At 47.7% G+C, this 13,506-nt stretch overlaps 2 protein-coding genes across 6 annotated transcripts in view; one reads left to right on the forward strand and one right to left on the reverse strand.

Moving 5' to 3' along the window:
* Window positions 1-3,705, reverse strand: LOC122387733. The gene is made up of 2 exons (XM_043378163.1): window positions 591-3,705; window positions 1-237 (listed from the first exon to the last, which is right to left on the reverse strand). Exon 1 carries the CDS (start codon window positions 3,556-3,558, stop codon window positions 1,849-1,851), a length of 1,710 nt encoding a protein of 569 aa, XP_043234098.1. The 5' UTR covers window positions 3,559-3,705; the 3' UTR covers window positions 1-237; window positions 591-1,848.
* Window positions 3,706-8,652: 4,947 nt separating this feature from the next.
* Window positions 8,653-13,506, forward strand: part of LOC122387738 (dymeclin-like) — a 49,440-nt gene continuing 44,586 nt past the window's right edge. Inside the window, exons 1-4 of one of the 5 annotated variants that reach the window (XM_043378202.1) lie at window positions 8,653-8,919; window positions 11,525-11,683; window positions 12,724-12,870; window positions 13,218-13,394. In XM_043378202.1, the coding sequence (XP_043234137.1) occupies window positions 11,544-11,683; window positions 12,724-12,870; window positions 13,218-13,394 (464 nt within the window). In that variant the 5' untranslated portion in view covers window positions 8,653-8,919; window positions 11,525-11,543. Of the gene's footprint in view, window positions 8,927-9,377; window positions 9,494-9,550; window positions 9,609-11,524; window positions 11,684-12,723; window positions 12,871-13,217; window positions 13,395-13,506 lie in introns of those variants that run through there. The other 4 variants (XM_043378176.1, XM_043378185.1, XM_043378195.1 and 1 more) reach the window with 4 other exon arrangements.

Below are 13,506 nucleotides of genomic sequence, written 5' to 3' on the forward strand. Positions count from 1 at the left end.
GTATTCATAAAAAATGTTTAGCTGAGAACACATATCAACAGCCCTTTACTTTTCGAGTCATCCACACGTCACAGTCACATCACATCATCACACCGTTGACGTCACGTCATGTCACCATTGTCAAGGCCGCCGTTCCGTCTGCATCCAGCTATACTCGTACACATCTTGATCTTGAGCGAGGATGTCGCCCGTCGAGCCTTGCATCGCATATTATTGGTGAGCCGAGATTCTCGAATGCTGAAATGAAATGTCATTTATATAATCAGGTAATAAATATCCCAAGCCAGATGTGAAAAGGTGAGCCAGTACTTATCAGTCAAAAACTAGAATTGATGGGGCTCATTTTCGATTAAAGATAATAAATTCAGCATGCCTATCATAGCTATCATCCTCACGTATCTACCATCCCTGGGCCCAGTTTCACCGTATGACGTTACCGTCAGCACTACTCCCTTTGTGGCATGCAAAAGAATGACAGGCGATCAGCTATTTTTGAGTGAACGTTTCGGCGCTGTTTTTTCTTTAATGCTGCAAATATTGAGAACAATTTTCTTATTGTTACACAGCAATACAGCATGGCAGAACCTTACCTTCAGGTCGGAAGAGGAGACGGCAGACGACACCAACACCGCACGGCACACACTCGACACCCCCGTCGGCCGTCCGCACATCGCGAGCGGGCAGTGAATGGGACGGATGGAATGCGGCGGAGGGGGGCGCGCGCGACGCGCGCTCCCCTCCCCGGCGTCTCCGGCCTCCGCCCCAGGCGAGGATCGGGAGGGGACGCCCGCCGCCGACCGTACGGTCTCTAAAACGGACAGTGGTCGCTAAATTCCAGTCGGTACAGTCTCTAGAAGATCACCACTGCGCACAAATGCACGCTTAAGTCCCCGAATAATACAGTACAGTAATGCGTCAAATTAAGCTGAGAATGTTATGAAGGGATTTGGGAGTTATGAAGTGAATCGATTCTTTTATAGGGATCAGTTCACAACTCGTAATTCCCTATATATCGGGACAATGTTGACAACAACATTCGAATGTTGATGTCCCGCCAGTTCTAATAATGAGATGTGACGTCCTGATTACTAGGTGAATAAATCCCGGTAGGTTGCAGATTGAGAACAAATGTCCAGTCCAACTTATCAATGCACCGGGGCGAGGCATTTCTCCCAAGGTACTTGTAGGCGCTGGATAGTGCTTTACGGGTGGCTTGAGCTGAGTGATTTTACTCTGATTTATTTCAAACTAAAGTTGATCGGGATGTCGTAATATTTCGGTATTAAAATAAAATATAAACTCAGGCACAAAATAGCACACTTCACACCGGTTCTTATCACCGTCTTTCTCACAGGTTCTTCTTCTTTCACGCACATATTCTCAACCACAACCACCGTCAAAAGCGATTTTTGGTCCGCGGCTACATGAAAGGCTTATCTTATTCTACACCAATTAAACTTAAATATCACTTAACTTCTTCCTTCCTTGCCTTGCGGTTTCGATACTTATTTTCAAAACCTTTGTTCTAAACCTATTTTACTTGTTTAAAATTATTTCTGTCCTACTTTTCTACTTCAGCAAAATTTTATTTGGTGTAGCTCGTGCCCGTCACGAATGACGCCGCCGACATAGAAACGGCATCTACACCCCCGCCCCCGTCGGCGCACGTTAGCCCGAGCGTCACTTAGTGTTCGCTTCGACGGTTGTTATTCTCCTGCTTCCGCGAGGAGAACCAGCTTAGTCACCGGACGCTTCAGCACTGTGCTTTTCGTCTGCACGTCCGCCGCACGAACGGCTCCGCCCGCATCTGGAAAGACGCGTGTCACGCGCCCGATGCTCCATGTGCTCCTAGGAGCGTTCTTGTCTGCGATGATAACCAACGTCTCCGACTTGTAGGTTTCTTTCTTCCTTCGTCCACTTCTGCCTGTGCTGCAGAGTCTGCAGATATTCTTGGCTCCATCTTCTCCAGAACTCTGTTGCCAGGTGCTGAACCTGCCGCCATCTTCTTCTGGTGTAGTTGTCGCTGTCGCTAAACGCACCAGGCGGTAGGCGAGGACCGGCTCGAAGGAGAAGAAGATGGTTGGGCGTCAGAAGGTCGAGATCCGTTACGTGTGACTTGGCCGGCATAATAGCCGGATGCTTGCTTTCAAATGCTTGTGTAGACCGACCGAGACGCCCTCCGACTCGTAACACGTTCTGGTCTAGAACGGGATCGAGGCGGCTTATCGGGCTGGAGCACTTGACATTTTGCATCCCTCTCAGTCTGCTTATTTCTTCTTTGTAGCTTTGTGATTGAACATAGCTGATCACGGCCGTCTCTGCGTCGTCAATTTCTTCCACAGACAGGAGAGCTGGTGTGGTCGGCTGATCAGCACGAGCAGCTGTCCCCTTCTTGTTCGGCTTCTTTTCGTTGGCCGATGTACTCGAGGCACTCGATCTGCTCCCGTCGTGTGCTGCTGTCCTCGTCTGCAGAGCCGAGAGCGCCCGCTCTGCCTTGGCCTTTAGGAGGCGTCTCAGCCGCAGGAAGAACGCCACCGCTCGCTTCAGTCGGTACCATGATGAGTACTGCAGTAGAAGTCTGTCTGTGGGGTTCTTCTCTGAGGTGCTTGTGACCGAAACTATCGCAGGTCGCTTCACTTCTGCGTCATTCTGGTCCAGTTGGACAGGTAAGTTCAGATCCACAGGCCAGTGCTCTTCTTTTTTCCACAGGAACTCCGGTGCTGATGTCCATCTCGAACGATGGAGAAACTTCTCCACAGAAACCCCACGGGAGGCTTCATCAGCCGGATTCGACTTGCCATCGACGAATCGCCACTGACCTGGGTCTGAGTGCTGCTGTATGACCTGGACTCTGTTGGCCACGTATGTATGAAAACGGCTAGTTCTGTTCTTGATGTAACGGAGAACGGTAGAGCTGTCCGTCCAGAATGTAGTGCTGTCTACAGCTACTTCTAGCTCCCTCTTGAGCTGTGCGTCTAGACGTACTGCTACCGTGGCAGCTGTCAGCTCGAGGCGTGGAATCGTGACAGTCTTCAAGGGTGTTACTCTTGCCTTTCCAGCCAAGAATGAGCAGTGGGTCTTCCCTTCGATATCTGTCATCCGCAAGTAGGCTACTGCGCCGTATCCTGTCTCACTTGCATCGGCAAAATAGTGAGCCTGGCAGGAAGTGATGGCCTTGAAGCCTGGGGGCTTGTAACACCGTCTTATCTTGAAGTCCTGAAGGTGATGAAGAGCCTGCGTCCACTCTATCCACTTCTGTTCCAGGTGCTGAGGAATGGGGTCGTCCCATCCCAGGTCCAGCTGACAGAGCTGCTGTAACAGGATCTTCGGAGCCATCAGAACGGGTGCTACGAACCCCAGAGGGTCAAAGAGCGAGCTGGTTGCCGATAAGATGCCTCTTCTTGTTGCAGGTTTTCTCATGTCCTGAACTTGAACTCCGATCGTGTCTGATGAGACATTCCAGAGGATACCTAGAACACGTTTTTCGGCTGAGTCCGTCTCCAGTAAGCTTTTACTGGCTGCTTCTACTGCTCTGTCTTCTTCTGGGATGTGTTCCATGACTGACTTGTCATTCGAAACGAACTTCGTGAGGTGAAAACCCCCCTTCCGGCATGCTGAGCGGAGCGACTCGGTTAGCTTCACAGCTGAATCTACGTCTGGCACAGACTTCAAGCAGTCGTCTACGTAGAAGTTACGTTCTATCGTGCTCTTCACTTCCGAGTGGTCCTCGGTCCCTATGTCTTCTGCAGTTTTCTTGAGGGCAAAGTTTGAGCACGCTGGTGATGACTTGGCTCCAAAAAGGTGCACCCTCATCCGGTAGTCCTGTGGCTCCTGAGATGTGTCACCTTTAGGCCACCATAGGAACCGCAGTAGATCTGCATCTTTCTCAGGCACTCTGACCATGTGAAACATGCTTTTGATGTCAGCGGCGAATCCGACTTCTTCCTGTCGGAATCTTATCAGTACACCGAGCAGGCTGTTTGTCAGATCAGGTCCTTGTAGCAGCTGATCGTTCAGTGACACGCCGCCGTACTTTGCTGAGCAATCGAAGACGACTCGCGTCTTTTCTGGCTTTGCAGGATGGCTGACGGCATGGTGGGGCAGATACCATGTCTTGCTAAGTCGATGGAGCTGTTCGGGAGGGACAACTTCAGCGTGACCTTCTCGGATGAGTTCTTCTACACACTCAGTGTATCGCTGATGTAGACCTTCGTCCCTCTCGAGTCTTTTCTTGCGCCCTTCGGCTCGTCTTTCAGCCATCTTGCGATTATTCGGTAGGCTAGTGTCTTCGTACTTCAGTGGTAGAGCTATTTCATACTTTCCGTCGCGCAGTGTGATGCTGTCATTCACTTGTTTTTGCCAAAGCTTATCTTCGACTGACAGACTTGGTTCGCTGCCGACCTTCTCCGTGAAGTCACTGTTGTACATATCAGTCAGCATTTTAGCTATATCTTCTTTAGCGCTGGCGCCGACTCGGTTCAGTTTGACGGTGTTGCTGCTGGTGATGTTGGTGCTCTGGTCGCTGGGGCCCACTATGGTCCAGCCGAGGCGGGTCTTGATGGCGTATGGTCCGCCGTCTTCGCAGTGTACTACGTCCCAGGGCTCCATGGCGAGAGGACAGTTACATCCGATCAGCAGGCCGACGTCTTCTGCTTCCACAACCGGAATCTTGATGCCAGCGAGGTGAGGCCACTGCTCCACGACAGATGCGTCCGGTATATCGCTGCTCGTGACAGGGATCTTCTTGATTGTGTATGTACACGGCAGTTTTACGCTGCCGCTCCCGTCCAGGCTTGATACTTGAAGTCCAGTTAGGGCTTGGCTGCTGATTTTTAGCTCGTCTTGCTCCACGGTCGTTATCGCCAGTGACGTTTCTTCTCCCTTTAGCTTCAACTTCTCAGCGAGAGCGTTGGTGATGAATGTCGCCGAGCTGCCACTGTCAAGAAAAGCGTACGTTTTGCTTGTTTTTCCGTTCCGGCCCGTGACCAGCACGGGTAGTATGGACATGACAGGTCCGGCTCGGTCCGTCGTCGTTCCGCCGCATACTTCACTTCTTGGCTCGGGCAGCGGACCGGGTCTTCCTTCTTCTGAATTTCTTGAGTCCATGTGAAGCAGAGTTGGGTGACGAGAGCCGCACTTCGAGCATGTCTTCCTTTTGCGACACTGCCTAGAGCTGTGCCCGTATCGGAGGCATCCAAAGCATAGGCCACTTTTCTTGACCAGCTCCAGTCTCTCGCTGGTAGTTTTATGCAGCATCTTCTGGCACGCTTCCAGGTCGTGACCTTCCTTGCAACACGGACAGAGTTCGCCGTTTGCTGCATCTTCCGTTGTTTTCGTCACATGAATTTTCGATTTCTTTACTTGTACAGCTTGTTCTCTTCTGTTTACAGGTGATGACTTTGTTCCACTGGAGATAGCAGCCATCTCAGCGGTTCCAAACACGGGATCGGCCGCCACTTCCACTTCCTTCTCCACGAACTCCACGACATCTTGAAAGCTGGGCTTCGCGTCCTGTCTTGTCAGAGAGAAGGCTAACCGTCGCCAGCCCTCTTGAAGGGCGGCTGGTAGCTTGCCAACAATCTTCTGCAGGTTCTTTGGGTGGTTTACCTCAGTTAGACTGCTGATGTCTTCCATAGCATTCAAACAGCCTCTCAGTTTGATAGCGAAGTCTTCCAGCCCGTCTATATCCGTGGCTCTGATCGCGGGCCAGGTGAGCAGCGTTTCCACGTACGCCTTAGATATTTTATAGTCATCGCCGTATTTTCGGTCGAGAGCCTTCCGAGCCTCAGCGTAGCCCTTAACTGGATCAATGTGCATGTAGCTCCGCACTATGGTGTTGGGCTTTCCGTCTGTGTATTGATCCAGAAAGTGCAGGCGCTCCGCGCAGTCTTCTGTCCTTTTGGCTATCCTGCTTTCAAATGCGCGGATGAATCCTTTATACTCCAAAGGATCGCCTCGGAAAGTCTGAATCTGCGACTGGGGTAGCAGAGTTCTCTTCTGTTGAGTTAACAGTGCTTGAATAGCTGTCAGTTCTAGTTGCGAATCGTCATTGTCATCGCCATTCGCAGCTGAGCCTTGTCGTCTTGGAATGGTCTCTTCATTGAGGACACTCGCGCTCATCTCAAGTGCTTTTTCTCTTGCTTCAGCAAGCGCAATTTCTTCTCGCAGCTGTAGCCTCTCTCGTTTCATCTTAAGCTCCATTTCTTCACGAAGAAGTCGTTCTTTTTCTTCGAGTAGAGCTACTTTGGCCTCTAGCTCTGCCCTCTTAAGAGTTTCTTGGGTTCTTTGGCTTGAGGTAGAGGAACTTGAAAGGAGAGACGTATGTGACACTGAGCTTCTGCATTCAATTGCCTTCGCTTGCTCTTCGGCAGCTAGAGCTTTCTCCAGTCTTTCTATCAGAACAGCCTTGTTGCCGCTTGTCGACAGGCCTCTTTTTCTGAGTTCTTCCCGTAGGGACTTTGCCGTACGTAACGGCAGGTCGTTTGGAGAGTCAGCTCCCATCTTCTTATGTACTTTGACTTACACTTGCGTCGTTTACGTTAAATGATGCAAAACCGCTTTTGACTAAATGTAGGCGCTGGATAGTGCTTTACGGGTGGCTTGAGCTGAGTGATTTTACTCTGATTTATTTCAAACTAAAGTTGATCGGGATGTCGTAATATTTCGGTATTAAAATAAAATATAAACTCAGGCACAAAATAGCACACTTCACACCGGTTCTTATCACCGTCTTTCTCACAGGTTCTTCTTCTTTCACGCACATATTCTCAACCACAACCACCGTCAAAAGCGATTTTTGGTCCGCGGCTACATGAAAGGCTTATCTTATTCTACACCAATTAAACTTAAATATCACTTAACTTCTTCCTTCCTTGCCTTGCGGTTTCGATACTTATTTTCAAAACCTTTGTTCTAAACCTATTTTACTTGTTTAAAATTATTTCTGTCCTACTTTTCTACTTCAGCAAAATTTTATTTGGTGTAGCTCGTGCCCGTCACGAATGACGCCGCCGACATAGAAACGGCATCTACAGTACTCCTCATACTTTAGTATGAGGCTTATCAATGGTCATGACTGATCAGCGAGCTGTTAAAAAAATCTTACAAGTACCTAACCAACAGACTCCCCAGAATCTTGCAAGAAAGATTCTTGCAAGGAAACCACCGCATTCTTACAAGACTCTTGCAAGATTGGGACAGTCTTGTACAAGATTCCCTAGGTCTTGCAAGACTGTCCTCAGAATCATATAAGATCTTGCAAGATCGAGAAGATTCTTGTAAGATCTTGTAAGATTTTTTCACCTGGGAGGCGATCGAGACGAAAACACCCCCAGTCGATTTACTGGATGTACCTACCTAATTTGTCATCAGCTGTTTCGAATGCTCAATACAGTATGGTGACCTCACAATGTATGGTGACCTCAGTGACCTCAGTGACCTCAGTGACATCAGTGACCTAATGTGACCTCATCATAATGTATGGTGACCTCAGGTGGCCTGGGTGACTTTGGGAGTTCCCATAACCGTTTTCGCCTATGGCAGCCATTCTATAACCAAGCAACTACTGGACCGATCGAGACGAAAACATCACAAGTCGATTCGTTGTATGCGATTTCATCAGTAGGTTCGAATAGGCATGGTGACCTCAGGTGACCTCGGTGACCTTGGTAGGCCACATAATTGTTCTCGCCTATTGCAGTTGTTTTATTGCAGCCTCGATAAAACCAGTTCACCGAGGTCACCTGAGGTCACCATATTCGAAAGGGCTGATGAGATCGCTTACAGGCGTTACAGCAAATCGACTTGTGGTGTTTTCGTCTCGATCTGCGATCAGTCTAGTAGTTGCTGAGTTATAGGATTATGGCTGCAATAATTGACGATTTTTTTACGCGACGTCCCACTCCCAACGTCATTGACTGGTCACCTGAAGTCACCATAGGTATTCGAAACGACTGATGACATCCGACATCGCATAGCAGGGGCGGAGCTTCCTATTCACTTGGTGGGGCGGCTACCCCACCAACTTGCCATTTTTCCCCACCAATAAGCGTTTTGCACCACCAACTTAAGCCGATTTGCAGGACTTTACTGCTTAGCAAACCAATATTTTTCGCATTGAGTTGAGGAGCTTTGAAATGGCTGTGTAATGCAAAATATTACCTACAATCTGTAATGAAAAGAATTGTTTCATTGTTTTAATTTATCCAAATTAACAATGGGACATTGTAGGTTTGACAACTTTTTGCCCCACCCCACCAACTTTCCTGGAAAAGCTTGACCCATGTCGCATCAGCATAGACTGGTGGTGCTTTCCCCCGCGTTCCCCCCCCCCCCCCCCGACATCGAACGCGCGGGGTTAGTCTCGATCGGCCCAGCAGTTCCTGTGTTATAGAATGGCTGCAATAGGTGAAATCGCCAAGGTTGTCTTTTGTAGTCACCGAGATAGCTTGTGGTCACCATGCTCAAAATAGCTCGTAAAATTGCTAATTTCAATTCGAATGGTGCTAATTTCGTTTTGATCCATCCAGTGGTTCTCCAGTTGTGGAATAACTACAAGTGTGGCGGTCGAATAACATCGAGCCCCGTTCTAAAATCTAATGCATAACTTTGACATCTCTAACGCATTCGTGACATTTATAAGATCAAATGATTGTTCATTTGCAAATCTCGCTGGCGATTCCCGTTCTCTCATTTGTGAATTACATCCATGTCGTGCTAGCCAAGCGCTAGCAGCCAATGACGGGGGCTTTGAAAATAGACAGCATCGGCTTCCGAACAGTGTTCCCTTGTTTGTTATTTTCCTGCAGCAGCGTGAATGTGAGAAATGTGAAATGCCACGTAGTGCACGGGAGTTGCACGGGAGTTCCTCGGGAGTTCCATGACGAAAAGCCCTGGTCTGTGCCTGATATGTGCTTATAGGTAATAGGTAACTTCTATTTTTCTATACCTGGTTACTTGGGTTAGTTGTCATAAAAAATTGTGCTGGTCTGCTCCATTAATGACATAGGTATCTTTTACCGTATGGCTTTGGAAGCTTAGGTACAGTCCACAGCAGAAGTAATGTGGGGTTTCAGTCATGGGTATGTTCTGCTTCTGAAGCTTCAGAACGATTAGCCAGACTTCGATGAAACTTTGAATGTAGCTTATATGCATCGTCACCCTTGCAGCTGCAACTTTAGCTATTGACATCTTCTTTTCGATTACTCCGCATTAAACAATCACCAGTCAAAGCCAACCGTTGAGATTGGTAAAACCCTACATTACTTTAGCGGTGGGCTGTACCATTTCAGTTCGGCAAACTAGACTTTTGGAATCAAAACATGGAGGCATCAATAATTTGATTCTGGTGGGAGGAGCCATGACCAAATATGGGCAATCATGGAATCAATTTTTTGATTCATTTGAGTACATTTTTGACTTCAAATGTATCGTTATGGTTTAGAAAGGCCCATGACGATGAGATTTTTCTTTAAGTAGGTAAAAAATGTGTAAGGTATGCAAAAAGTGTTCCTCAAAACTAAGAAATTGCCGCTTTGGCCTTGCGAATGGGAAAAAGACAGAGCCACTGTCCATCACCTAAAAGCTGTTTTGGGAAAATCACACTGTCTGTATGTTATTTTTGTATCATGAATCACATACTAAACTAGAACTATTTGTATAAATTGAAAAAAAATGAATTTTTTAACCCCTAGTTTTCATTGTTGTAGTGATTTTAAACTTATCATGTGGTTTTACCTGTTACTTCAGTTTTTGTATTCTTGACATTTAAAAATTGTGAATTGTTATCAAATGTGCTGAAGGTAAAGCACAACAACTCTGGATCAGGTCAATTCTTACGGACATTTTCGAAACTGGACATTTTCTTACAAAATACTTTTCTTACCGAACATATTTTTTCCAGACACTGCCGAAAAATCACCATTCCTACGTTACATTTCTATCGGAGGCAAATTCTTACATAGTTATGAAGTTTCTTACCATGATTAAAGGCAATTTTCAAGGTTCTATGAACATATTCTATGTTCTATAATTTTCATGATTCAAAGGCAATTTTCAATGATTTTTTGATTCCCTTGCCGTTTCGCCCCTGATCGAGCTAGAGCTTCGAGGAAGAAACGAGTGTGTAGCCCGTGACGAGAGGAAGCCGATGATACCCAATTTTTAGGTCCTAGGTCATCGGCAGACCTTCCAGGTCAGATCAATGACCCAAAAGTCGGGAAAATCGGGAGTCGGGACCTGTTAGAACGTCGTAAAGTGTGGCTACTAAGAGGTTTTTCGGGGTGCTGATCACGAATATTCTGTTAGTTTTGATCACAGATGATGTCTTCATGCATTTAGGCCTGAGGCCAGTCTTGCCAACAGAAAAATAGCTGCCTGCCGGAATTTTTTGTTTATGGACTGCTTCACATACGAAGCGTAGACGCGATGGGCTCGTAAGCGGATAGGGCTTTACTGTTTATGCTTCATATGTGAAGCAGTCTTTAGGCAAAAAATTCCAGCAGGTGGCTATTTTGCTGTTGGCAAAACTGGCATCAGGTCAGGTCAGGTCAGGTCAACCAGCAGGAGTTTTGCTGGGTAGTCGTAGTAGGTGGCAACTGCCTCTGACAGCTTCGTAACATGTTACGAAGGTACCAAAACTGCTTCGTAAATGTTCAGATGGCTGCTAAATTTGAATTCAGCTTCAAAAACTAGCCTAAAAGCATGTACAACTCGAAAAAGTGAACCGAGGTCATCAAAGATCAATGACCTGACCTGACTTTCAGGTGACCTTGACACCCACCCTTATGCATGAGATCAACATCATATCCCATATTTGAACGTTTGAAATCACGAAAAGACTGCAAACGCGAGCCATAATACTAATGCGAGCCAACATACGCCGAATCGCGATCCCGGCTAAACATGGGCGCTGTTCGTTCGCGATTTTTTATCAGCAGGCAGCGAGCATGCTGCTGTTTCTTGGCTCCTCATTGGTCGAATTCACGTGGTCTATTCATTTGACCAATGAGAGGCCAAGAAGCGCCAGAATAACTTCCTTATATGGGAAAACTGAAAGCATGCTGATAAAAAACAGCGACCGACCAGTGCTCAGGTCTCGAAAAGTAGGTCACAGGTCAAAGGTCTTTGGGGTCAGAGTCATGCAATTTTCAGGGTAGGTGTAAAATTCATTGACGTGAGCGCACTGAAAGTTTCGTCGCGGTCGGCCGTTTTTTTCGCGAGTTTTCGCAAAAACCGAGGGGGGAGGGTCCGTTCGATCCCCCGCCCATACGGGTGAGGGTTAATGTAGCTGTGATGCGGTGGCTAAAAAAGAAGGGCTTCCATAGAGTAGAAGTAACAATTCACTAATACATATGGCTTGAAATGTTATAATTTTTCCTTATTTTTTAATTTAGTGTTTGTGATGATTTCATGTGGTTACTTTGTGATTTCTCAGCATATAATGGTGCTATAATTGCTATAAATGCAGGTTGTGTTTAGTCATTTTCTCCCAGTGGTGTACCTACCTAATGTGTTTTGTTTTCAGCTGATTAGAGTCGGCAGTGATGGGTGCTGCCGTCAGTGGCCTGAAGGCGGTGGCTGAGAGCACCGAGCTGGCAAAGCTGGTTGGTACCGAGCCTCTTCCAGCGGATGACCCTTTCTGGCAGGGACTGCATCAGTTTCAGCTGAGCAGGCGGCTGACCAGGTGAGCAGTGTGCAGTACCGGCCGCTGACTGCCTATCCTTTCCTGCTAGCTCTGTACCAAATTTATTATGCCATCATACTTTCTATAACCAGGTAGACTCTTCTGTAAATCTTGTGATGCTCTTTCCTGATTTATCTTTGGCCACATGCTACAGCGCCGCGGAAAAGCGCATTTGATAGCCCTCTTAACGCTCTTAGCTACAGCGCCGCGGGAAAGCGCATTCGGCATTCGATAGCCATCTTAGCACTCTTTCTGACGTAAGCCCTCAGTTTTGACCTAGGACCAGCGGTTTTGTCTCTGGCAGGGCAAAAACTCGGAAAATAACCGTTTTATTTTTTATATAAACAACTTTTCACATAAGAAAGGCTTAACATTTACGTTCCAGCAGCGTGTTCCTCTCGTCGAAATCCGTCGTATGAACTATAATTTGACTTTCATAGCAAGGCCATTTTGAAATTTTGACCCATGGTAAAGGTCACGACCTGACTGGAAAAGGTCATGCTGTATATCAGTCTATCCGTATCATCAGCCTGAACACATCTAACGTGTTTTCGTCGCTTTAGCATGTCTATCAAAAGTAATTACAAGAAAAAAACTGCTGGGGACCTTTCATGACCTGAGATGACCTCGGGGATATAAGGAGGGGTCACAGTTGCAATTTTCTTTTTCAGTGTGTGAATTTTAACCCAATACCGATGTTTGAGTGTCTAGAATAGCGTTCGTCCAAAAGAGACGCCTTTCAATTATCTTCCATTGACTTAAGAATGGAGAGGTCGCAAAATTGACCTGTGCTTTGGTCACCGGTATCGAAATTCTTAGATGTATTTTTTATTTTATACTTACTGTATTTCTTATCAATCTCCTCCCATAGAGACCTCCCATATGTTATTAGTGTACTGAAGGCTTCCTACCAAACAGTATTTACTGCTTTTACATTACTCATTATAACTCATTTACTGCTTTACTGCTGCGCTTTTACTGATACGTTTTACTTGGATGTGAAAGGTGTGATTTTTGTATTTTTGTCTGCCGGTTCACAGGGAGGATGACAAAAGGCTGGAGGAAGCCGTGTCTGGCCTGTTCAACACGTTCGTCGCCAATAACCCGGAAACGGGCAACCTGGGAGCGCTCGTCCGCGTCTTCCTTGGGAAGGCCTCCGAGCTGAAAGCGGCGGCCCAGCTCGATAGGTGACTGTGTACTGCGGATTCTTGTCAGTCAGGTGCTGAGCTGGCATGACATGCATTGTAATCCAAGGTCTTTCCTCTGTTGTCGTGCAGCAATTTATATCGCAATTTTGTTCTAGATACGCTTTTACCAAGATCCCAGTAAGAATAAGATAGAGGAGAGTGAGAAAGAGTAATATAGAGAGTAAGATTCCCGAGTACGATCGCTTTATGGGATCCCAGAGAGCGGTGCGCTGTGCGGCGCGCCTGCCGCTCGGGCCGCCCTCTGCTGACCTCGCCCGCTCGCCCCCCTTCCCCCCCCCCCCCGGCAGCCGTCTGGCCGTCCTCTGCTGACCTCCCCTCTCCGGCAGCCGTCTGGCCGACCAGACGCTGAACGCCCTGCTGGTGCTGCGCTGCGCGTGCAAGCTGAGCGTGCAGCTGCTCTCGGAGGAGGAGCTGGTGCGCCAGCTGGAGGCGCCGGCGCCGGCCGGCCAGCTGGAGACGCTGCTCACCGGACTGGTCGAGGTGCTGGTCGACGTGCCGCTGACGTGAGTGACGCCTTCCCCCCACTCCGGGCCGGACAGGCGCCGGCGCTCAGTGCAGTGTAAATGGGGCAGAGATTCCTCGATATGTGGAGAACATCTGTAAATACGTGTTAGA

Source organism: Amphibalanus amphitrite, unplaced genomic scaffold (genome assembly GCF_019059575.1).
Source record: "Amphibalanus amphitrite isolate SeventyFive unplaced genomic scaffold, NRLGWU_Aamphi_draft 000017F_arrow, whole genome shotgun sequence".
NCBI classification, from domain to species: domain Eukaryota; kingdom Metazoa; phylum Arthropoda; class Thecostraca; order Balanomorpha; family Balanidae; genus Amphibalanus; species Amphibalanus amphitrite.